General features: G+C 48.0%; 1 protein-coding gene and 1 pseudogene across 6 annotated transcripts in view; one reads left to right on the forward strand and one right to left on the reverse strand.

Moving 5' to 3' along the window:
* CYP4F22 (cytochrome P450 family 4 subfamily F member 22) overlaps nucleotides 1-25,439 on the forward strand; it is a 29,358-nt gene extending 3,919 nt beyond the window's left edge. Inside the window, exons 2-15 of one of the 6 annotated variants that reach the window (XM_090289844.1) lie at nucleotides 2,817-2,918; nucleotides 3,919-3,978; nucleotides 6,403-6,625; nucleotides 9,957-10,101; nucleotides 14,993-15,046; nucleotides 15,161-15,288; nucleotides 15,490-15,611; nucleotides 19,073-19,340; nucleotides 20,304-20,370; nucleotides 20,481-20,610; nucleotides 22,776-22,909; nucleotides 23,752-23,816; nucleotides 24,448-24,530; nucleotides 25,125-25,439. In XM_090289844.1, coding sequence (XP_090145970.1) covers nucleotides 3,977-3,978; nucleotides 6,403-6,625; nucleotides 9,957-10,101; nucleotides 14,993-15,046; nucleotides 15,161-15,288; nucleotides 15,490-15,611; nucleotides 19,073-19,340; nucleotides 20,304-20,370; nucleotides 20,481-20,610; nucleotides 22,776-22,909; nucleotides 23,752-23,816; nucleotides 24,448-24,530; nucleotides 25,125-25,302 — 1,599 coding nt within the window. In that variant the 5' untranslated portion in view covers nucleotides 2,817-2,918; nucleotides 3,919-3,976 and the 3' untranslated portion in view covers nucleotides 25,303-25,439. Of the gene's footprint in view, nucleotides 1-2,816; nucleotides 2,919-3,918; nucleotides 3,979-4,557; nucleotides 4,594-5,451; nucleotides 5,635-6,402; nucleotides 6,626-9,956; nucleotides 10,102-14,992; nucleotides 15,047-15,160; nucleotides 15,289-15,489; nucleotides 15,612-19,072; nucleotides 19,341-20,303; nucleotides 20,371-20,480; nucleotides 20,611-22,775; nucleotides 22,910-23,751; nucleotides 23,817-24,447; nucleotides 24,531-25,124 lie in introns of those variants that run through there. The other 5 variants (XM_090289845.1, XM_090289843.1, XM_090289846.1 and 2 more) reach the window with 5 other exon arrangements.
* LOC150000029 (histone H2A.Z-like) lies at nucleotides 16,958-17,329 on the reverse strand (annotated as a pseudogene).

The following is a 25,439-nucleotide window of genomic DNA, read 5'->3' on the forward strand; positions in this document are numbered from 1 at the left end:
CAAGCTTAATGCAAAACTTGATGCAGATCCATTGCTCTACTCACTCATTTTGAATGCGACAGCCACATAGTCAGTACACATACTTACTCAACAGCTTCTACTGCCCCCACTGACTAGTTCAGTGAAGTCGTCATTGTTCATGCATGTGCATTCCAGTCCACTCTCCTTGGCTGCCAACCATTCTCGTTGTATTAAAAGTGGCTGGACTTATTCTGGAGAGACCTTGCATACCTAGAGGGAAATTGCTGGGTCATGTGATAATTTGATATTTAACTTTTTGAAGGACCACCAAAATGTTTCCCACAGAGGCTGCACCATCTCATAGCTTTTTGTAGCACCTTCTTCTGGGGGGTTGGGCAGGAGTGCTGTGTTTGGGGGACAGGGGCAATCCAGCTGCAAAAAGTAGACAACTTCCTCATTTATTGAGCTCTTCCCCTGAGCATCAGTTGGGCCTCTTGCTATTATTCCCATTTTGTAGATGAGAAGATAGGGGCTCCCAGGGTGAGATCCAGTTGGGGACCCACACAGCATGCGCTCTTTCTGCTAGGAGCAGAGCTGGTGTCTGTCCTGGGAAAGGCTGCAGCCCACGCCTGGCTTAGAGGGGTGGTGAGGTGGGCACAGGGCTTCAGAACTGCCCTCCCTAGCTCTCCTCATGCACCCGCCTCCCTGTGTACCCACCCACCTGTGAGGTGGTCACAAGGCTTCACTCAGTCTTTTCTCTGACCTCTCCATGGACCCACCAGCCCAGAGCAGGGACCCCTTTTCTGGGCCTGGTGCTTTCTCTTGTTCCAATTTCTTCCCATTTCAGACCTTCAGGAAGACATTTTCTTTGCTGGGATATCAGCTGGGACTTTCCTGAGTCAGGGAGGGGCTCTTGCTGTGACTCCACTCAGAAGTCCTTCAACTCCCTCTGAGGGCTGCTGGGACGATGAAGGGAATGACACGAAAGACACCACCACATCGGCACGTGCTCAGTAATTCTTTAGAGAGTGAGGGAAAGCAGCTGGCTGATGGTGGTGGAAAGTGGGCTGTTGAGGCAGAGCTGGGTCTGGAGGGTGCGGAGGAGCTGCCTTGGGCTGAGCTGAGGGAAAGGCTTGACAGGTGGAGGGAACAGGATGTGCAGAGGCTCCAAGGTAGGGATGAACTTGGCCTGTGGCTGCAGGGGCTGGAGTTGAGTGAGCAAAGGAGAGAGCGATGGGAGACAGGGCTGCCTCCAGGGGCCAGGCCTCACAGGGCGTTATGGTGCATAGAAAGGACTCTGGATGTGTTCCAAGTGTAATGTGGAGCCACAGGAGGATTCTGAGCTGGGGAAGGCCATGATCTGGTTTAATTTTAGGAAGATCCCTCTGGCTGCTGTGTGGAGAATGGACTGCTGGGGAAGGGGGCTGGATAGAACTGAGAAGACCAGTGGGAGCATCCTGCAGTGGTGGCCTGACGTGGGCTGGGGTGATGGAGAGATATGAACGGATGTGAAAGATGTTTAGGGCAGACAACAGATTGGATGTGAGGGGAAAGAGAGAAATGAGATGAATCTGAGGGTCTGGGGATGCCCCTGAGGGTATCCAAGAGGTGGTTGGATCTATCCACCAAGACATGGGAGGTGCTTCTGAGATGAGGTCACAGAAACCACGGGAGGGGATGAGGTCCTCAGGAGGTGCATACAGAGGGAAAGGAGGAGATGACCCAGGGCCAAGCCCAAGGAACCCCAACATTTACAAATTGGGTGAAGAAGGGTCCAAAGCAAATTGGGAAGGGGGATCCTTGTGGCTGATGTGGAGGATGGGCAGGGTTAACCTTTGAAGGGCTTTGGATGCCAGGCTGAGAGCATTGGGGAGCGATGGAGGGCGTTAGAGCAGGGGAGTGGCAGACCTGCAGAAAGGTGACTACGGTGACTGAGATGGGACCAGACTGCAGCCAGGTTGCCAGGGGTTAGAGGTGATCCATGTGGCCCCCTGTTGGCTGAATATGTTGAACTCCCCCTGCCCAAGAGTCTTGCCCCTGCCAAGATGGTCACTCACCCCGCCCCTGCTCCTGTCACATGCAGGAAAGCTCACGGGGGTTTGGGCCTGGAGATCATCTTCACAGCCAGCCCAGTTTCAGATGGGGACAGCCAGTCAGTGGAGGAGTCAGGATTAGAACCCAGTTTATGTTGTGCGTGTGTGTGTGCATTTAATAAGGAAGTCCCCTTGATTTACGTTCTTCACTTCACTCAGGGTTCTGCCCAAATATCCCTCCCCAGAGAGGCCCTCCTGGACCACCTCATCTAAAAGAATTACTCTCTATCCTCTTACTCTGTGTATTAGTATCCTGGGGCTGTTGTAACAAATGACCAATGAATATTGCCTCCCTCCAGGACAAGCTTTCTTCTCTCACAGCCTGGAGGTCAAAAGTCTGAAATCCAGGTGTCAGCAGGCCCCACTCCCACTGAAGCCTCTAGGGCAGGATCCTTCCTGACTCTTCCAGCTCCTGGTGGCCCCAGGTGTCCCTTGGCTTTGTGGCCATATCACTCTGTCTTCACATGGCCTTCTCCTCTGTGTGTCAAATTTCCCTCTGCCTCTGTCTTCAAGGGGCACCTGTGACTTCAGTTAGGACCCCCTGGATAATCCATGATAATCTCCCCATCTCCTTAATCCCATCTGCAAAGACTTTCCACATAAGATCACATTCCCAGGTTCCAGGGATGAGGATGCAGTGCCTTTGCGAGGGCAGTCGTCAACCCCCACCCCCACTTTACCTCCTTCATGATTCGTAGCCTTTATATGGTGTTTTGGTTTTTTTTTAATCCTCACCTGATGACATACTTATTGATTTTTTAGAGAGAGAGGAAGGGAAAGAGAGACATCGATGTGAGAGAGAAACATCAATCAGTTGCCTCCTGTACGCTCGCTCCCTGACCAGGAATTGAGCCTGCACCCTAGGTATGTGCCCCTACTGTGGATCAAACCTGCAACATTTTGGTGTATGGAACAATGCTCCAACCAACTGAGCCACCCAGCCAGAGCTGTATGGTGTTTTATCATGTCTGTGAGTGGTCACCTCCCCTGAGGATCAGGGCCATGTCTGTCCTGCTCATTGTAATATTCTCAGTGCCCAGAAAAGAGTCATACACATACAGGGGCTCAAAAATGACTTGCTGGATGCTGGAGAAACACATGTAGAACAGTTGGTGAAGGGTCTGGCCCCTGGAAGCAATCAGAAGAAGGTCACAACTCTTAGCAGTGATCGCTAGCTGGCTTCCCGGCATCGTTTACAAAAATCATTATCCACCATTAAATAGGTAAAGAGATAAATACCCATGGCTAATTCCTGCTGAGCCTGTCACCTGGCACTGCCCATGCAAGGGGCAGACCAATTGCACGTCAGCGTTCCCAGTTCAGAGCATCTGCCTGTGACCTGTGACTTGGAGCTCTCTGTGCTTCATTTTGGGAGGTTGCCTACTCCCTGCCCCCGCCTCTACCTGGACATTTTAGGGGGCAGATCACCTATACCAGGCAGTCTGTATTAAAAAAAAGATTTTAAATTGAGGTAAAATACGTGTAACATTTACTATCTTAACCATTTTAAATGATTAAAAAAAAAAAAAAGACTATTTATTTATTTATATAGAGAGGGAGAGAAACATGAATGTGTGGTTGCTTCTCATGTGCCCCCAACTGGGGACCTGGCCTGCAACCCAGGCATGTGCCCTGACTAGTAATTGAACGAGCAACCCCCTGGTTCATAGACTGGCTCTCAATCCACTGAGCCACATCAGCCAGGGCACTATCTTAACCATTTTAAGGGTACAGTTCAGTGACATTAAGTACATTCATAATGTTATGCAACCATCACCACCACCCATCTCCAGTACTTTTTCATCATCACAAACTGAAACTCTGTCCCCACTAAACACTAACTCCCCATCCCTTCTCCCCCCAGCCCCTGGCTTTCACCATCTACTTCCTGTCTCTAGGAATCTGATTCCTCTCGGAACCTCATGTAAGTGGGACCACACAATATTTGTTTTTTTCTTGACTGGCTTATTTCATTTAACACAATGTTCTCGAGGTTCATTCATGTTGTAGTATGTGTCACTATGTTCTGTTCAAAGCTGAATAATATTCCACTGCATGGACATACCCCATTTTGCTTATCTGTTCATCCATCCATGGACCCTTGGGTTGTTTCCACCTTTTGGCCCTTATGAATAACGCTGCTATGGATGTGGATGTAGAAATATCTGAGCCCCTATTTTTCCTTCTTTTGGAGATCTATCCAGAAATAGGATTGCTGAAATATATGGTACTTCTAGTTAATTTCTTCTGAGGAACTTCCATACTGTTTTCCATAACATGGCTGTACCATTTTACATTCCCACCAGCAATGCATATGGATATCCATTTCTCCACATCCTTGCCAACACTTGTTTATTTTTTATAGTAGCCATCCTAATGAGTGGTCATGTCATCTTCATTTTAAGTCACACCTTCCCAGTGGGCCTCTCCAAATTTAGTGACGACCCACCCAGATCTTTTTCATAGGCTACTGCAAGCAATAGAAACTTCACATCTTCTGCATGGTTGATGACGCTGGATGTCAGCTGGTGGTGAGCCTGTGAGTCTGAGTCCCTAGTCAGGGCACCAGTGACTGGGGCAGGTGGGGGTCAAGGCTCAGTGATGACCTGGATTGCAGTGTTTTTTCTTTCTTTTTTAACCCTCGTCTAAGGATATGCTTTTTTTGATCTTAGAGAGAGAGGAAGGGAGAGGGAGAGAGGGAAATATCGACTGAACCTATAACCTAGGTATGTACCCTGACTGGGAATTGAACCCTCAACCTTCTGGTGTACAGGATGACACTCCAACCAACTGAACCACCTGGCCAGGGCTGGATGCAGGGTTTCTTCATCTGTGTTGCTAGAGGAGGTAGGAGCATAGAGGGAACTCTTGGCTAGTAAGACTGAGTGGAAAGAAGAGGTGAGGACAGGACCCACCATTTTCAGGAATCTCCTTGGCATTGTCTGAGATACATGGGTTCTCAGTGTGAGGGTGATTGAGATTGATCTCTGATGGGGTCTCTGGGGGCCTCTGCCAGCTCCTGTCTCCCTTGAGCTGGGGGCACTGACTTTGAGTTGTCTGGAAAATGGAGAGAATGACGGGACCTCCCTCCAAAGATTGCTTTAAGGTTCCATGAGACAGGGCCTGCACGTCGCTGCATGTGGTGCGCGGCACGTGGTCAGGGCTCCACACCTGGTCACTGTGTGATTTATATTATTGTTACCTGCCCACTTTGTTTTGGTTCCTTCAGGAGCTGACTCTAGATCAAGGACTTGAGTGCAAGTAGTTTATCTGGGAAGTGATCACAGAAAAAGACAGTTAAGGAAGAAGAAAGTGAACCTGAAAGGCTTGAAAACAGGGACTTGAGCAAATATTGATACATGTCCATGCAGGTTCATAGTGACACATGTCCCAACAGGCAAAAGGTGGAAACATCTGAGATGTCCATCAACAGACGAATGAATAAAACAAATTGTGATATATCCTTACAATGGCGTATCACTCAGCAGGAGGACTGAAGCTCTGCCACAGGCTACAACGTGGATGAACCTTGAAAACATCCTGCTGAGGGAGAGAAGCCAGACACTAAAAACCACAGAGTGTATGATCCCATTTATATAAAATATCCAGAATAGGCAAACCCATAGAGACAGAAAGCAGATCAGTGGTGGCCAGGGGCTGGGGGATGGGGATGGGGAGTGACGTTCATGGGGACGGGGTCTCTTTTTGGGGTGATGAAAACGTTTCAGGACTAGAAAGAGGCGATGGTTGCACAACAGCGTGAATGTACTAGGTGCTACTGAATTGTGCACTTTAAAATGGTTCATTCTATGTTGTGTGACTCTCACCTCAATTTAAAGAAGTAAGTGGAGGAGAAGGAGGAGGAGGAGAAAGAGGGAAGTGAGGTATTTAATAGAGAAACTTTCTCTTGTAGGCAGCTGGAGTTTAATCCCATTGGCAGAGCATGTGGAACCCACATCTTAGGGCCAATGCACCCAAGAAGAGAAGGTGCTAGAATAGTTATCCAGCTGTGCTCATCAGTCATTGATGAGAGCTGGGGTGGAGCATGTCTTAATTTTCCATCACTCTGGCCAGCTGTGTGGGCAGAGAAGTCAGGAGGGATGTCCTGCAAAGTCAAGGCTGAGGGCACATGGTGGGGCACTGTGCCTCCATCTGGCCAGCTGGCTGGAGGTCACTGCTGGGGGCAGGAGAGATATGTACCCTTGGCATGTGGGACTCACATATATTGAGCACCTACTGTGTGCCAGGCACACTGTGCTTGACTCCACAGGTCACCGTGAGTATGGCATGCAGGTGGCTGGACGGCAGTTCCCACCTGTGCTGACCCCCACCCGATGTATTCCCCCAGGATGCTGCCCATCACAGAACGTCTGCTGCACCTCCTGGGACTGGAGAAGACCACCTTCCGCTTGTATGCCGTGTCTGTGCTCCTGCTCTCCCTTCTCTTCTTCCTCTTCCGCCTGCTGCTGCGGTTCCTGAGGCTCTGCTGGCAATTCTACATCACCTGCCGCCGGCTGCGCTGCTTCCCTCAGCCGCCCCGACGCAACTGGCTGCTTGGCCACCTGGGCATGGTGTGTGTGGACTGGGAGGGGCAGGGCTGGGCATATCCCAGGTATTCAGAGAGTCCCGTGGACTGCTGGCTTCCCACTGCCCCTACACCCAACAAAATTCTGGTTGGACCCATCTTACTGGATGTGAGACTGAGGCTCAGAGAGGGCAAGCAGTTTGCCCAACGTCACACAGCTGGGATGAGGCAGAGCTTACTTCAAAGTTTTCTGTTTAATTCCAGGCTATTGCTGTACTTTTTATAGGATGTATGTTATATCCTATGATATAATAAGGCATGATATATTCAGAATAGAGGTACCAATGCCTGTAAAGTCCATCAGGTTCTAGGACTCTGGCTGGGGGCACACTCCTGTAGATTTTATTGCTCCATCCCCATCCCCAACATGGTTTCTTACTCTCTCTCCCTCTTTAATGCTGTGGTCCCAGGTCAGGACCCCAACCCTTTCCTTGCATTTCATTTCTCATCGCACATGTATGTACCAAGTATTATTCCAGGCAATTTATAGATGTTAAACTGTTTAGTCCTCTTGACAATCTTAGGAGGTAGGTCCTATGACTGGCCTCATTTTGCACCTGAGAAGACTGAGGCTCAGAGAGATTATGTAGCTGGCTCTAGGTCACATAACTTGTGAGTGGCAGAGCTGGGGTTCGAACATAGCTGTCTGGCTCCATTGCCTCTGCTCTCAGCCCTCTTCCCTCTGATACCTCTAGTTTCTGAATAAGCACGGCTGGACTTTTCTAGAAGGGCTTCAGAGGTCAGGTGAGGGGAAAGCTAACTCCTGAGGGTGCTGAAGCCCCATGCTGAGTGTGGAAGTGGACGTTGGAGAGGCCGTTCTGGGCACCTGTCATCAGTGTAGACTGGATGCCCTTACTTCCTATCCACTGCCTGTGTGAGCATGAGCAGGCTCCTTCACACACCCCTGCCTCAGTTTCCTCATCTGTGGTGCCGGGTCTGTCTTCATTCCTGATAACCTCAAGGGACTGTTTTGATGATTCCTGCAGTCAAGTCTGAGTAGCAGGCTTGGCATGGAGCCTGCTACTCAGTGGTGGATGTATATGTTCAACTCTTGGGTCCTTCAGGAACAGGAAATTTCAACTGATTCTAGACATTTTAGCTGCTGCTTAGAGGGAGTGTCTCAGAAGAAGGAAACAGGGGTCCATTTCCACTTAATAGTGCAAAGAACATTTATTTTATTTCATCTTTTGAATTATTCCCCTGGAGCCATCACTCACCAAGTTTTGCCTGTTTATGCCTGAATCTCATTCCTGTCTTCCATCTTCCCACCCCTGCTCAGGCCTTATCCTCCCCTGGTGGACCATGGTCCAGCCTCCTCCCTGGGCTCCTGCCTCCAGTCTCACCTTTTCAGTCCATACCCCATCCTGCTCCTAGAAGGATTTTTAATCTGGCCATGTCCCTCTCCTGCTCATATAACCCTCCATGGCTCCCCACTGCCTTCCAGGGAAAGTCCTAGCTCCTCAGCTAGTGTTCAAGACCCTTTCGACTCTGACCCCTACCTTCCTCACCTGTTCCACCATGCTCCTCTGTCCCCCCAAACAAATGACTTCCTGTTCCTATAACAAGACTCCCACTTCCCCCCTTCATGGTCTTCGCTGAAAATTATACCCTCTGCCCCGAATGTTCTTCTCTGTTTGATGAGCATCTACTCATCTTTCATGCAATATCTCCAGTGCCCTTCCTCCAGGAAGCCCTCTGGTTTGGATGGTGGTCCTAGAGGTAATAGCTAGGCCCTGGCATCCCCAGGCAATTGACCAGAACTTGTTCTGAAGTCCAGCTTTGACCTCATGGACCCAGTCCACCTCCCCGGGCCGCAAGACCTGGGTGAGGTCATGATGTCCCTTGGATGTGAACAGTCTCAAGGCTGCTCCTGATAGAGAAGACATAGGAGCCAAAGAGGAGTCATTTGTTCATTTATTCATTCGATAACTGCTGGGCCCTATAGCCTGTGAGTTAGGGATGGATTTGCCCTATATTATGGATTTGATCTTTGGGGCTAAGAGAAGTTAAGTGACTTGCCCAAGGTCACTCAGTGGCTGAGGGTGGATTTTAGTTCAGATCCATCTGACATGGAGCCTGAAGTGCTTCTGCTTCATAGAGCATGTTGGTTAAGAGCATGCATTTGGAGCTGGGTGGCCTGTGTTCAAAGCCTGGCTCTGCCACAGTGACAGATGGTGCTAGTGCCTGTCCATATCCTCTGGGCCTATTTCTGGGTGCAATGGCCTGACTTCTGGCTGCCAGCACCTGTGTTCTAGGGCTTTTTCTAGCAGCTGGTTTCCACTCTGCTGTGTGTACTGTGAGCTTGAGAGTGGCCCTCAGCCAGTGACTATGGGACTATGTGAGTTGGTGTATAAACACGCCAGCCCCCTCCACCTTTGGGCGGGTTGACTCTGAGATACATGTCCCCCAGGGGTCCCCTGGGTTGCCCATGGTGGTAACTTTAAAAATTTTTTTAAAATATATTTATTTAGAGAGAGGAAAAGAGAGAGAGAAAGAGAGGGAGAGAAACATCAATGTGTGGTTGCCTCTTGTGTGCCCCCAACCAGGGACCTGGCCCACAATCCAGGCATGTTCCCTGACTGAGAATTGAACTGGCGACCCTTTGGTTCACAGGCTGGCGCTCAATCTGGAGCCGCATCAGCCAGGACAAGTAGTAATTTCTTGACAACTCACTCTTTGATGTGTGCCTTCCCTCACTCTGTCACCTTCCCACTTCCTTACCCATGTTTTCTGAGATCACAAAAGCTACCTGCCCTAGGACCCTTGTCTCAGGACCCAGAACCCTTGTTTCTGGGGAGACCAAACCAGGACAGTCACTTACCTGTAACTTCAGATGAAGTAAAATAAGGAAATAGTAGCAACTCTGTCATGGAGTTCTTGTGTGGGTTGAACATATAAATCTATGAAAATGCCCTAAGCTGCATGCAGCATTGCAAGTACACGTATATGTTAAATATGACCATATTAGTAGTATTTTGTTACTGACAGAGCAAGAACTCAATAAATACCAACCATTATCTCTGTTGTGTTTACTGTTCCTGTTTTCATTTCTTGAACATCAGCTGGGTGTCAGGCCCAGTGTTGGGGTTCTCATGTTTTGTTATTTCATGAATCCTCTCAACTGTCCTCAGACAGAGAGCTGATTTTTTTCCCACTCTTCAGATGAGGAAGTGGAGGCTCAGTGAGGTACAGCCAACTGCCGCAGCCACATAGCCCTTCTTGGCTTGTTTTGAGGGCAGGAGAGGTGGCAGGAGGGAAGGACGGGGGAAGCCAGGGCTGGGCACCTCATCACTATCATTCCCTATCATCCCCCGCAGTATCTCCCGAATGAGACCGGCCTCCAGGATGAGAAGAAGGTGCTGGACAACATGCACCATGTGGTCCTGGTGTGGATTGGACCTGTCCTGCCACTGTTGGTTCTGGTGCACCCTGACTACATCAAACCTGTGGTGGGCGCCTCAGGTAGGTGGGGAGGGCCTCTGAGTGATGGGTAAATCCTCAGCTCCCAGAGCCCACCAGGGCTTCTAGGCAGGTGGGCTATCCAGAAGAAGAGTTATTTTAGGAAGGCTTTGAAGAATGAATAGGAGTTCACCAAAGCAGAAATGACAATACAGAGAGTGGGAACAGCACGAGGAAAGGTGTGACGAAAAGAGTCCCAGGAACTTTGAGAGGATGCTCACCTACTGGGAGGTCAGAACGAAACGTGTTCGGATAAGTAGTTGTTTGCCCAAGATTTTTGTTAACTGGTTGTTGTAATTGTTAATTGTCACAATTAATTGCTTAATTGTAATGACACTCCCATCAGCTGGGTTCTGATACTCCCACTCTAACTATCCCAAACTATACCCTGCTCTCTTCACCTGGGCGGACCTTGACTGACAGAGAGAGATGTAGGATTGTTTTTTCCTTCCTCAACCCATACCTACCCCATGGTGTAGGACTCCCAAGTGTGCTTGGCAAGGTCTTGCTCAGCCTTCAACACCCAGCTCCAATGACATCCTTCTCCAGGAAGGCTTCCCCAGTCCCTCAGTGGACCATAGCCCTCTCCCTGGACTTTCCCATTCATTCTCAGTCCTGACAGTTTAGGGCTCATAGTGTCTGTGTCTGGCTCTATCTTTTTCATAAGTGAGGCTCTGGATCCTCAGTGTAACCTTGCATGTAGCTAGTGGTCACCTCCAGAAACATCAGTGGTCATTTGAGAGAGCAGGGATGGGAAAGAAAGAACCCCAGGAATTTCAGGATCTCTTGCCTCAGCTTGGGCCTCTACAAACACACATCTGCAGACCACCTTCAAAGCTGCCAAGGGGGGCCATGGAAGAGTTAGGGGCTGCCATCCTTCCCTCCCCCAGTGATGTCCCCTCTTGCTGCTACATCCTCACTATTGCATTTGTGAGGGGGTGACCACCCCCATTGCATAAAAGGGGGAACAGATTTTGGGAGAGGTGACTCTTCGAAGGGATGAGCACTGAGTTTGGGGAGAGCCGTGGGGCCAGGACTTGGGTGGGCTGGGCTAGAATCCTGACTCGAGCACATACCTGCCTTGTGACCCAGAAATTCATCCAGCCTCTCAGGGCCTCAGTTTCTGATCTGTAAAATGGGGCCCTTGTGAAGACTCAAAAATATAATGTAGGTAGGTGCTAATAAAGGTTTTTTCTCTTCTGCCTTCTTAAGATGCTCTTTTCTTTCTCTCCTTGGCTCTTCCTTTTCTCCTTCTCACTCCCCTCCCCCACTCCCAGAGCATCAATTTCCTGAGTATCATCCTACACAATTTAAGACTCCAAGTAGATCAGGAAGTAGAGCCCCTGGCATGGGCTTGGCACTTAGCAGATGCCCAAGCCTCTTCTTCTTCCCTCCCCTCCATGAGGACAGACAGGATACCCACTGCCTCCCCCACTAGAAGGATAGAATGGGGGACTTCAGGTTGGGGAGGGTGGGGCTGTGAGTCAGGGTGCTCCTACCCCTCCATGTCTGCCCACCTGAGATGGGACAGGCCTGGCCTACACCTCAGACTTCATCTCCCCCTGGGGTCTTCTTGGGAAACCATCCTTTGGGGGTCTTGCTGCTCTGAGCTTAAACCAGCACAGCTAATAAGCCCAGAGAAAAACATGGGCTCTTGCTTGGAACCTCTGGTTCGTTTTTTATAAACCTCCTAGTGGGCATTTGGGATAGACAACATTAGTGGGAAAAAATAGGTGAAGGTGCTTTACAGAGGACAGACATGATATATAGGCAAATAATTATAGCTTTGTTTTATACATTCATTTTTTATAGAGATAAAATTCATATAACATAATTAACCATTTTAAAGTGTACAATTTTAGAGTGTAAGATAATTAACATGCTCAGTGTCGTGCAACCATCGGCTCTCTCTAGTTTTAAACTTTTTCATGGCCCCGTAAAACACCCTACACCCATTAAGTAATCACTTGTCATTCCCTCTTCTCATCTCCTGGTAAATACTGATCTACTTTCTGTCCCTATGGCTTTTCCTATTCTGGATATAGCATAGGAAAGAAAATACAAGATGTGGTTTTTTGCGACTGAATTCTTTCACTCAGCATAATGTTTCTGGGGTTCATCCATGCTGTAAGAATTATCAGAACTTCATGCCCTTCTTAAGGCTGAGTAATAGTCCAGATTGTGGCTATACCACAATTTGTTTACCTATTCATCTGTTAATGAACATTTGTGTTGTTTCTACATTTTGGCTGTTATAAATAATGCTGATAATAACACGTGTGCACAAGGTTTGGTGTGGACATATATTTTTATTTCTCTTGGGTAGATACCTAGGGGCATCGACCAAAAAAAAAAAAATTGTGAGGTCATATGATAATTCTATGTTTAATATTTAAGGAACCTCCAAACTATTTCCACAGCAGCTATGCACCCACTTTTTACTGATAGAGGCCTGCTGTGAGCTGGGGGCCCAGATATTCATCTCATGAGTTCTTGACACCAATGACCAAGAATTATAATCGTAGTAATAAAAATTGCCAACAGTTGGTTTGTTATTCATCCACATGCACAAATATTTAATGAGCAACTATTGTATGCCAGGAACATATTAGCCCATTCACTGAGTTTTTGTAGGGGCACCATGAGGCAGGCAGGGTTCTTCTATTTCCCCTTTAACAGGTGAGGACATGGAGGGACACAGTAGCAACATGGCTAAGTTTACGCTAGTTAGTGGTAGGGCTGGGATTTGAACCCAGACTTTGCCAGCCCAGAGGTCAAGCTCTCAACCACAGTGATAAACTACTTCCTACTGGGCACTGTGTGGGGGCCTTTCTTCTATGACCTCCTCCAGGGTAGACTTTACCATTCCTTTTTTTACCAGTGGGAAAATTTGTAGAAAAGGCAGCCTGGACACAAACTTCTGGCATTGAGTGGTTAGGGTTGGAGTGGAAGAGGGACCCAAGGATAGGAAAGCAAGGGTTCAGTAGGGGAGAGGGTTTGGAGAAGGCTTTCTGCTGGAGGCATTAGTGAAGCTGGGCATTGAAGGATGCATAAGAGTTTGCCAGGTGAGTAATTTCGGGCGGGGGATCCTACCAGTGCAAAGGTGCACATGTATGGAAGTGCCAGGGGAATTCAGGTGACTTGTGTGTCTGGAGTGAAGGTGATGTAGGTGGAGAAGTTAAAAATGAGACAGGAACTGGACTCAGAGTACCTCTGTGCAAAGTGAATGAGCTTGTGTTTTACCCTGGAGGTGATAGGGAGCCATGGGAGGTGTTTGAGAAGGACAACCATTGTACAGGTCTGGGAGTCAGAAAGACTTCTCGGGGCCTAGCCTGCAGTCAAGTCCAGAGAGGAGAGGAACAACTAGACTCTTGCTTTTCTCTCCAATATTTCTTCTTCCGGGAAGCTTGCCTTGACTTCCAGCAGCCTTTTCTCTGTGTCTCTCTTCTCTCCTGGCACACTTCCTACCTTCTTGATAATTGCACAGCACGCCTCTGCTTCCCTTTCCCACCCCACCCTGAGCTCCTCCAGGCAGGGTGTGGAGCCGAGTCATCTCTGGGTCTCCAGCGTTAGCCAGCATGGGTTGGGCACAGGAAGGCAGCAGAAGAGGTGTATGTTAAATGGGAGAATGAGTGGACAGATGACTGTGTGCATGATTGGCCAATTCCTGGGGAGCGTTTGTGTAAGTGGCTGAGTCACAGCTCAGGCAGAAAATGACATCACTTGAGTTTCAGGTACTTCCTTCCTGGGCCCCTGCTCATTCTGTCCCAAATTTGTTTAGTGCATATAAAGGAAACTGCCCCAACTGGTGTGGCTCAGTGGGTTGCGCATCATTCCACAAACCAAAAGGTTGCCAGTTTGATTCCCAGTCAGGGCACATGCCTGGGTTGCAGGCCAAGTCCCCAGTTGGGGGCGTGCAAAAGGTAACCAATCAGTATTCCTCTTGAGCATCAACGTTTCTCTCCCTTGCTTTCTCCCTCCCTTCCCCTCTCTCTAAAAATAAACAAAATCTTTAAAATAAAAAAAGAAAGGAAATTTGCTCACTTACTCACTCACCCATCCATCCATTCATTAATTCATTCACTCATTCTTTGATTGGTTCATTCATTCATACAATAAAAATTTATTTAGCACCAATATATCAGCGATCGACATGGTCTCTCTCCTTAAGGGGCTTGTATGTGGACAGACACAATCCAGAGTGATTGGTGGGGGAGGGGTACGGCATGCAAGGAGAGGCTAGAAAGATGAGAAAAGAGTGTTTGAAGCAGAGGGCATCTGGTGGAAAGACTTAGAGCACTGAGAACAGAGCTGAGAACAGTTTTGTGATGTTATAACATTGAGTGTGTGTTTGGGGTGGGGTGGGGATAGAGGTGTTTGAGAGAGGTCTGGACTGGGGTAGATCATTCAGGGCTTTGAAAATGGGCTGAGCTACTGGTGCAGGAAGGGACATGGTTAGATCAAGAATCAGACAAGATCCCCATGGGGCCAGGGTTCAGGATAGACTGGCAAGGGCAAGGGTGCAGGCTGGGAGCCCAAGCTGGCAGAAAAGTTGGGATGTGTTAAGTTACAGAAGGCCAGGTTTGGAAGTGAGAGAGCATGTGGGGTCACTGAGTGTATGTTGAAGGATGAAGTGGGAAAGGCACACAGGGTCAAGGTGGGACATGGATTTTGATGCTACCAGGGTGATAGGGAGCCATGGAAGGTGTTTGAGCAGGGGAGCCTCATGTTCAAGTCAGCATGTTATAAGGATCTTTCTGGGGTAGGTGTTAGGATGGATTGGAGGGATGAGGTGGGAGGTTGGAGCCCAGAGAGGAGCCCCAAAGAGATCAGAAGCAAAGGTCAAGAGTCAGAATTCTGTTTTGAGTCCACATCACCTCATCTGTCCCCACAGCTGCCGTTGCCCCCAAGGATGACCTTTTCTATGGCTTCCTGAAACCTTGGCTGGGTGAGTGCAGGACTGGGTAGGTGGGGGTTTCAGGGAAGAGGGGACAGAGCATGAGGTTTATTAGAGTGTTTCAGAGTAATAGGAGACACCCCTAACCTCAGTTTTTGGGCCCAGGGGATGGGCTGCTGCTTAGCAAAGGTGACAAGTGGAGCCGACACCGCCGCCTGCTGACACCTGCCTTCCACTTTGACATCCTGAAGCCCTACATGAAGATATTCAACCAGTGCAGCAACATCATGCATGTGAGTCCCAAGGTTTCATGGGAAGAGGATGTCCTGGTAGTGAGACTGGTCCAGGCTCCAACTCGTGGGTGACCCATGTGATGTCACAAAGCCTCACTTCCTTTATCTATATTGGGCTTGTGGTGAGCATGCAACTATGTCATTGTCAGCCAGGCTTTAAGTCTGCAGTCTCTGTGCCCATTTGCTGTCTCTCTCTTCCAGGCTAAATGGCGGCGCTTGGCGGAGGGTCCAGTGGTTTCCCTTGACATGTTTGAGCATGTCAGCCTCATGACCCTGGACAGTCTTCAGAAGTGTGTCTTCAGCTACAATAGCAACTGCCAGGAGTGAGTGTGATCTACCTGGGGAAGACAGAACCAGCTTTAGGGACAAGGTGGTGGGAGGAGAAAGGCAGTGTTAGGCACCTTGGGGCTGCTGGCGCTCTGCCAGACAGGCTGTGTGGTTCCAGGAAACTCACATCATCTCTCTGAGCCTGTTCAGTAAATGCTAGTTTCTCTCATTTCTCAATGAAGACTATGTGGTCTGGAAAGCAGCTGCCCACTTTCTGAGCCTCTGTTTTGTTGTTTGATGACAATCGTTGACTGTCTGAGAGATGTCTTAAGGATAAAATGATATAGCACTGCTCTGGTACACAGTAGGTACTCAGTGGGTATGTGCTGAATGAATTAGTAACATAACCATTGCCCTGGACTATGGTAGGGAAATAGATGAAATTTCAGTTTCTTGGAGCTTATAGTCTAGGTGGGGATATAAGGAATAAGGGACATAATGAATATTAAGTTTGTAGTACATAATGGGTTCTCAATAACAAGCTTCTGACTTTGTTGCTCTGAGCCTTGTAGGGGTATGTTTCAGTTGGGTAAGGTGGAGATGGTCTTAGTAATTAATTAATTAATCAATTCAAGAAATATTTGCTGAGTGCCTACTATGTGCTAGTTCTGGACTAGGCACCGTGAATACAGTGGTCAATAAAACAGACAGTGTGTTGCTCTCCTAGAACTATATGTTGGTGGGAAGAAAGGTAGTAACCATGAACAAATAAAGAATTGACAGACAATGATAAGTGCATGAAAACAACAATCGCACTTCAGGACCAAGGACAGATCCTTGAAACCCTTGTTCAGGGACTTAATTGTTATAACTTTAATAATAGTTTTACTGAGATGTAATTCACATACCATACAATTCATCCATTGAAAGTATACAATCCAATCATTTCTAGTATATTTATAGAGTTGTTCAACCACCATAATTAATTTTAGAATATTTTCACTGAAAAGAAACCCTTACATTTTATTTTATATTCTTTTCTTTTCTTTTTAGGGATATGACATTTACTGAGCTTACCCAACAGACTACAAAAAATGTCTGAACAAAACCAAATGTTTGTTATTATAACTTTTGCATCATAATTAAAATCTAGTTTTTTTGAAAACAGTCAATCAAAACTCATTATGTCAGAATTAATAGCTTTTTTGAAGCCAGTAACAGTTAAATGTGGTTAAGATGCAAATGCAGAAATTTTGTTGGTTGGAAAGCTAACTAAACTTCCAACTTGCTCAAATAGAATTACAGAAAGGCAAAATTGTGTTTTTCATAGAGGTATAGTCCACTGGAATCACCAACACTGGGCAGCTGTTAAGAGTCTTGAGATGAGAAATCCAAGCATCCTTTAGACAGTCTTCTGCAGTCCTTTCTTGCCAACCAGAGATTTGTGGATGGGTGGAAAGAGACCACCAGCAGCAATTGTAGCCTTGATGAGAGAGTCCAATTCTTCATCCCCATGAATAGCAAGTTGCAAATGAGGAGGAGTGATTATGTTTTACCTTTAAGTCTTTTGAGGCATTTCCTGCCAGTTCAGGTACTTCTGCAGTGAGGTGCTCCAGGCTGACTGCACTGCACACAGGCAGCAGTCATGCCCATACATCCGTTATACACCCTAGATTTCAGGGCCCACCAGAAACTATAATTCATTTCTCTGCGAGCAATAAACTGCCTTTGTCTTGGCCTTTCCGGAGTCCTTCCCAGTCTTACCACCAGTCATTTCAAATTCTCCTGAAGCTCAAACAATCAAGGCAGAGAAAGAACTAGTCAGACACCCAGTGAGATCCACTGCCTCCATGGTCACACTGTGATTCAAACTGCCCCTGTACATTTTAGCAACCCCCCTCCCCCGCCCCAGTACCCACTTCTCCTCCAGGTCTAGGCAATTACTAATCTGGTTTCTGTATCTATAGATTAGTCTATTAGGGAAATTTCATAGATGGGATTATACAGACTTTTGTGTCTGGTTTCTTTTACTTACCATAATCTTTTCAGATTTATCCATGTCATAGTATGTATCAATAATTCATTTTTAAATTGCTGAATAATATTCTATTAACTGCATAATCCCATATTTTGTTTATTCTGTTGTCTGTTGATGGACATTTGGGTGGCATCCACTTTGTGGCTATTAGGAGTAATGCTGCTCCTTTTGGGCACAAGTTTTTGAATATACATTTTTAATTTTCTTGGGTATATACCTAGGGGTGGATTTGCTGGTTATGCGATAATTCTCTTATGTTTACTATATGAGGAAGTGCCAGACTTTTTCTTAAAGTGGTTATACCATTTTATGATCCCACCAGTAGTATGTAAGGGCTCCAATTTCTCCACACCCTCACCAATATTTGTAATTATCTGTCTTTTATTATAGCCATCCTAGTCAGGGTGAAGTGGTATCTCATTGTGATTTTGATTTGCATTTCCTTAATGGCTAATGATGTTGATAATTTTTTCATGTGCTTGTTGCCATTTTTATACCCTCTCTGAAGAAATGTCTATTCATATCCTTTGCCCATTTTACAGTTGGGGTATTTGTCTTTTATTATTGAGTTTTAAGATTTTTTTCTTTAAAATCCTCACCCAAAGATATGTTTTTATTGGTTTTAGATAGACAAGAAGGGAGAGAGAAAGAGATAGACAGACAGACATTGATGTGAGAGTGAAACATTGATTGATTGCCTCCTGATTGGGGATTGAACCCACAACCTTTTGGTTGATGCTTCAACCAACTGTGCCACCTGGCCAGGGCAAGAGGTCTTTATATAGTTTAGATACAAGTTCCTCATCAGATACATGATCTGCAAATATTTCTCACAGTCTGTGGGTTGTAGCAATTTAGTTTCAGTGATGTTACCTCAGTTTGGAAGTCCTCATGCCGCTTTGGGCCTGTGTTAAAATGCACCCAAGTTTTGGTGTTATTTAAGTAATGGTGAGGCCACCAGATCGAAGATGATTCCCACTGAAAAGGCAGTTCACTACTCACCATTCCCCAGAGGAGGGGGAATGCCCCACCACACAGGCCATGTGGGGAAGCGCCAGGAGAAAGCATGGGAAAATCCTTTTCGGGGGGGTGGTTCTAGGAAGAAATGGGAAATGCAGGGTATACAGGATTGGCTAGTTCAGATAATTTCAGCAAGCTCTGGGGCACAGGGGTGCCGCTGGTATCCAGTACCTGGCTCTGGGGTGATTAAGGCAGGGGGTTAGGGACTTAGCTGGACAAAGTTTGGAGCAGGGGCTATGGATTGTTTAGTTTGCAGAAGAAAGACATACTCCTGAGTGAGTCTCTAGAAATAGGCTAGTCCTGGGAGGAGCAGTGTCAGCGAAGTCCCGATGGTAGAGCATCCAGAACATAAGAAAATAAAATAGAGTTGACCCAGGGCCTCTCTTTGTTACCTACCCACTGGGATAAGAAGATTGTCTCAGGGGATGGGTCTACACTCATGGCCCTTCTCCCTGGCAGGAAGATGAGCGATTACATCTCGGCCATCATTGAGCTGAGTGCGCTGGTGGTCCGACGCCAGTACCGCCTGCATCACTACATCAACTTCATCTACTACCGCACAGCAGATGGGCAGCGCTTCCGTCAGGCCTGTGACACCGTGCACCGCTTCACCACGGAGGTCATCCAGCAGCGGCGGTGGGCGCTCCGCCAGCAGGGGGCTGAGGCCTGGCTTAAGTCCAAGCAGGGCAAGACCTTGGACTTCATTGATGTGCTGCTCCTGGCCAGGGTGAGGCTGGGCTGGAGGGTTGGCCCCACCTAGGATGGCCTCCTCATGAGTTGCACGAACTGCCTAAAATCATAAACATCCAAACCAGCTTAGACATAGGATGTAGGCAGAGGCAAAACAAACAAGACTTAAGGCTGCTGTAACCAAGTGCCGTGCATTAGGTAGCTTAAACAGGAATTCATCTTTTCAGTTTTGGAGGTTCGAAGTCTGAGATCAAGGTGTCAGGAGGTTTAGTTTCTTCTGAGGTCTCTCTCCTGGGCTTACAGATGGCCGTCTTCTCCCATATGTTCACATGGTCCTCCCTCTGCATGTATGTGTCCTAACCTCCTCTTCTTATAAGGACTCCTGTAATATAGATTACAGCCTACTTTAATGACCCCATTATAAATTAATTACTTCTGCAAAGGCCCTGTCTCCAAATACACTCACATTCTGAGGTCCTGGAGATTAGGACTTCAACATATGAGTTCTAGAATTAGAAGAGAGACACAATTTTGCCCATAATACTTACAAAGATGAAATATATGACCCTGAAGACAGGTGACATTTACAGAGAAAGATGGTCACCCATTTGTGGTACTTATGTGGGATTTCTGAGCAGCACCTGGGTTCTGGATTCCAACAGTCCTAGACTCCAGTTCTGATACTTTGATGCTTCATGGATGCTTGACCTCAGTCACCTGACTTTTCCCTCTGAGCCTCAGTTTCCCTATTTACAACATGATGATCATATGACCTGATCACACAATTTTTGGTTCTAGGAGCTAGCTGCTCAAAGGACATCAACTCCTCTCTTCCCCTCCTCTTCGATTCTCTTTCCATCTTAGATAAGTTGCATACTGCCATCTTCCTAGAAATCTTGTGCAGCTTGGTTTAAGGGGGGCCATCTTTGACTTTGGAGGAGCCTCTAGCATGTGGAGGGTGGAATGAAGTGGGCTGAGCATTGTCTACTGCCCATTCCAGGATGAAGATGGAAAGGAACTGACAGACGAGGACATCCGAGCTGAGGCGGACACCTTCATGTTTGAAGGTGAAGATATGAGGCAGGGCTGGGTGGGGGGTGGAGGGCACCCATTCTCTGAAGATAGCATCTGTGCTATCTCCAGGAAGCTTCCATTCTAGCTCCTCATCTGCCTGCAGGTCATGACACAACATCCAGTGGGCTCTCATGGGTGCTTTTTAACTTGGCCAAGTACCCAGAGTACCAGGAGAAGTGCCGGGAAGAGATCCAGGAAGTCATGAAAGGCCGAGAGCTGGAGGAGCTGGAGTGGTCAGTCTGTGGTCATGGGCTGGTGGGGCAGGTTGTGCCTTGGGTGTGAATCTCTCTGCTCTACCACTTATTGACTTTCTGACCTCAAACAAATCACTTAAGATTCCTGAATTTCAATTTCTTTAACTGTAAAACAGGATGACAATAATGCATCTGCCTACGTCATAATGCAGGCATTCTTAGGAGTGTTTTAGTTAGCAATGCTTACAATAATGCTGTGTAACAAACAGCCTCTAAACTCAGGGTTTACGGTAAGAATTTATTTTGTTTCTTGCGCTTGTCTGCACATATTTCTTGTTCTTGTCTACATATTACTCTTGTTACTGCTGGGCGATACTGAGTTGACCAAGGTTGCTTTCAAACTGAGGTTTGGGGTAAGGTTGGCTCCAGATATCTCTTCATTCTCCTTGAACCAACAACTAGTCTGGGCATGTTCACCTAAGGTAGACTCCAGAAGCACAAAGAGCCATGCAAATTAAAAAAAAATATTGGGGTGACATTGGTTAATAAAATTATATAGGTTTTAGGGGTACCACTCTATAATACATGATCTGTATACTGTATTGTGTGTTCCCCACACCAAGCCAAGTCTCCTTCCATCACCACTGAGACCCACAAAACTTAAAACCTCTGCTTACATGATAAGATTCCACTACTTAAAGCAAGTCATGTGGCAAGGTCAACATGAATGGGGTGGGACATATACTCTGCCCACCTAAGTGGAACACACTGCAGAATCACAGGGCACAGGTGTATAATCCGAATACAAGAGGAAGTGAAGAATCAGGAACAATAATCCAATTGACTTTGGATGTGTGTCCTATAGAGCTGCTTCTGGGTGATGCAAAGAAAACACACCATTAAATAGCATTGAACGGTGAGAAAGTGGTTCAATGTCAACCTATCAGATTATGAACTTCAGGGAGTAACTGTCAGCTGAGTGCTACTGAGTCTTCAACACCTTGCTAAATGCGTTTAAAAAATATTTTTTTTATTTTCAGAGAGAGGGTCAGGGAGGGAGAAATAGGGTGAGAAACATCAGTTGGTTGCTTCTTGCAAGCCCCCAACTGGTAACCCCAACCAGGGACCCCAACCGGGGACCCAGCCCACAACCCAGGCATGTACCCGGACTAGAATGGAACCAGCGACCTTTTAGTTTGCAGGTCAACACTCAGTCTACTAAGCCACACCAGCCAGCATGCTAACTGCCTTTTTAACAAAGGCAGAAAATGCCCGAGATTCTGAGAACTGCACAGGAGCTGGTATCTAGCCAGAACTTAATAACTCTCTCCTGGTTTCCCAGTGGGGCTTATGTTTATGGCACTTTTATGCTAGGCATGCCATTTGCCCTTTAAAGTAGCAGCATAATGTTTTCTTTGAAAGAGAACCTGTTGCCCTGGCTGGGGTGGCTCAGTGGATTGAGTGCAGGCCTGTGAACCAAAAGGTTGCTGGTTTGATTCCCAGTCAGGGTACATACCTGGGTTGTGGACTGGGTTCCTGGTTCGGAGGATCCCTTGTGGGGGTACCTGGTTGGGAGTGTGCGAGAGGCAAACCATTGACGTTTCATCAATGTTTCTCTTGCACATTGATGTTTCTCTACCTCTCTTTCTCTCTCCCTTCCACCCTCTCTAAAAATAAATAAATAAAATCTTTAAAAAAGAAAGAAAACCTGTTTGTGTAAAGAAAATGACCTACATCATGAACCGAGAGTTATAATTAATCCAATTCTGGGCTTTGAGGGAGAGGATATATGGTTTTTTAAACACTGAAAGCGATCCATGCAAGCTGACAAATTGCTGCTTCCCAGACCCCTTGGCTTTCCTGGCACCTCCTCCAGTGCCCCTGACTTCCACATAATTCATCAGTGAAAAAGTTAGTGCCGGGCCCTCAGGAGCCAGCTAGCATTGGTCTGATTTGCTGGGAGTCAGATGCTGACAGTCAGTGGTGTGTGCAGGGCACAACTGCAAATACCAGAAGTTGGGCCAAGTCTGAGATCCTGGACTAATTTCCTGTGTGGTTGCTCTGAGTATGTGTGTGTGTGGCCTGGCCTTCAGTCACCCCTGCCCCTGTTCCATACTCCCCAGGGATGACCTGACCCAGCTGCTGAGTATGTGTGTGTGTGGCCTGGCCTCCAGTCACCCCCACCCCTGTTCCATACTCCCCAGGGATGACCTGACCCAGCTGCCCTTCACCACTATGTGCATCAAGGAGAGCCTACGCCAGTTTCCACCTGTGACCCTGGTCTCCCGCCGCTGCACAGAGGACATCAAGCTCCCAGATGGGCGCATCATCCCCAAAGGTGCGTGATGTGTGCGCTCTGCTGCCTGGCTGCTCTGTTGTTTGTGGGGACCTGGTCATGCTTGCCCCAGGTGCACCACTCCTGTAGACAGGGCAGCTCTGTGCGTGGCTGTTGTGTAGAGGGGAGATAGAGGTGCCTGAGTCCAGGTGGAAAGGAAGCAGCAGGTGTGGCAGGGTGGGCCCTGTGTAGGTACAGGTAGGGGAGGGTTAGTTTCATTTAGTTGAAAGATATCCCCCTGGAGACCCAGCCCTGTCCTGGTTGATGCTAAGGATCTAGAGAGGCCTCATCCTCAGGACCAGGCTTGGGAATAAGGCAGGGCACAGACATTCCTAGCCACATGGGGTCAGAGATGGACCAAAGTGGGGAACAGGGGCTGGCACAGCCCCAGAGAAGGAGCTATGGCTACCTGGGGAAGAATGCAGGGAGAGCTGCCTGGAAGAGGAAATGTGGGAGGTGAGCCTTGACGTTGGAAGTAAAAGAGTGAGAACCTCAGAGTATAGATAGTAAAAAGCTTTCAATGCCAGATTGAGGCATTTGAACTTGATCCCCAGGGTAGCAGGGATCCTTGGGAGGTGTTTGAGCTGAGAAGGAGAAATGCCAGACATCTAAGTGAGAAAGATCCCTGTATGGCCAGCAGAGCAGCCAGAAATGTGATGGGGAACTCTTAAGAAGGCATGCAGCAGAATTTTTCAGGAAAGGATGGGCAGGAAAGGTGGCAGATGGCAGATGGCTCATGGAACACCATGCTCCAGAGGAAGCGGGTGGTGGTGGGGGGGGCGGGGTAGGTCTCCAGAGGAGGCCCTGATTTCCCTCTGCCCAGCTGACCCCACCCCTCCCTACAGGAATCATCTGCCTAGTGAGTATCTACGGAATCCACTACAACCCTACAGTGTGGCCTGATTCCAAGGTGAGCTCCTTCTCTTCCCCAGCTTCCTCCTCAGAAGGGGCAGTCCTGGGGCAGAGGGGCCTCCCCTGCCCTGCTTCCTAGGGAGCCAGACATCAGGGCTGGATGCAGGATTTGAGATCCCTTCCCTCTGTTTATTCAACCATTGTGAATTCATTAGGTCCACAAATATTTTTTGAGCTCCTACTGTGTGCCAGACCCTGTGCTGAGCACTGAGGACAGAGAGAGATATTGCCTTTACCCTCACGGAGCTCAACAGTGAAGTGCAAAGAAAGAAGAGCAAAAATAAGATGATTTTGGATATTGGTAAATGTACAAAGGAGTGGGGTGGGGAATAGGGGAGCACTTTAGCTTACACGGTGAGGAAAGATCTTATGGAAGAAGAGATATTTGAGCTGAGATCTGAAAAGTGTGAAGAGGATGGAGAAGCATGTTCCAGGCAGCATTAACAGCAGGGCAAAGGTCCTGGGGTGGGAATGAGCCTGGCATGCCTGAACAGCAAAAGGAGATGGTGTGGCTGAATTGTAGCGTGGTTCTCTCTGTCTAGCTGGGCTGCTCCCCAGAGGCTGAGGGAGGGGGCCAAGCTGATAAGGGCGCGCCAGTCCTCAGACTCACCCAGGCTGCTCCCGCTTAGGTGTACAACCCCTATCGCTTTGACCCGGAAAACCCACAGCAGCGCTCGCCACTGGCCTTCGTGCCCTTCTCTGCAGGACCCAGGTAACTTGTCTGTTTTCCCCAGTCCAACCCAAGTGTAGCAGGAACACTTGGACGTGGAAAGTCAGGGATGTTCCTATCAGGGACAGAGACCACATCCCAACCAGGTGTCCTTTCCACTAACCTGGCACCCTCTTCCTATCCTCAATGCACCCATCAACCCCCAAATTAGACCTGCGATAGCACCCCTGGGTATTTTTTTAAAAATAATTTATTTGCTTGTTTTGTTTATTTATTTATTTTTAGAGAGAGTGGAAAGGAGAAAGAGAGGGAGAGAAACATCACTGTGTGGTTGCCTTTCACTTGCGCCCCCAACTGGGGACCTGACATGCAACCAAGTCATGTGCTCAGACTGGGAATCCAACCAGCAACACTTGGCTCAAAGACATACGCTCTATCCACTGAGCCAGTGCAGCCAGGGCCGCACCCCCTGAGTATTAAGTGCACCTACTGTCTGCTGGGCCCTGAGTTCTGGGCTCATAGGCTCCCAAAGGCTCTTGCATCATCCCATTTTGCAGATGAGGGGACTGAGGCTCAGATGGGGAGGTCACTTACCCAGTCTGAGAGACTCCGCTCACACAGTCGTCCTTCCTCCAGGAACTGCATCGGACAGAGCTTCGCCATGGCCGAGATGCGTGTGGTCGTGGCGTTGACGTTGCTGCGCTTCCGTCTGAGCGTGGACCGAACGCACAAGGTGCGGCGGAAGCCGGAGCTCATACTGCGCACGGAGAGTGGCATCTGGCTCAACGTGGAGCCTCTACCTCCGCGGGCCTGAGTGCAGTGCGCCCCTGAGGAGCCTAGACCCAAGCCCCGCCCAGAGGTTGAAGCCCCGCCCTTGAGGGGGCCAGGACCCGCCCCCAAAACCCTGTGGGCATAGGCCATGCCCCTCAAAGTTCAGGCTCCGCTTCTGGA

This window comes from Furipterus horrens, unplaced genomic scaffold (assembly GCF_987537825.1).
Source record: "Furipterus horrens unplaced genomic scaffold, mFurHor1.1.pri manual_scaffold_10, whole genome shotgun sequence".
Classification (NCBI taxonomy): Eukaryota; Metazoa; Chordata; class Mammalia; order Chiroptera; family Furipteridae; genus Furipterus; species Furipterus horrens.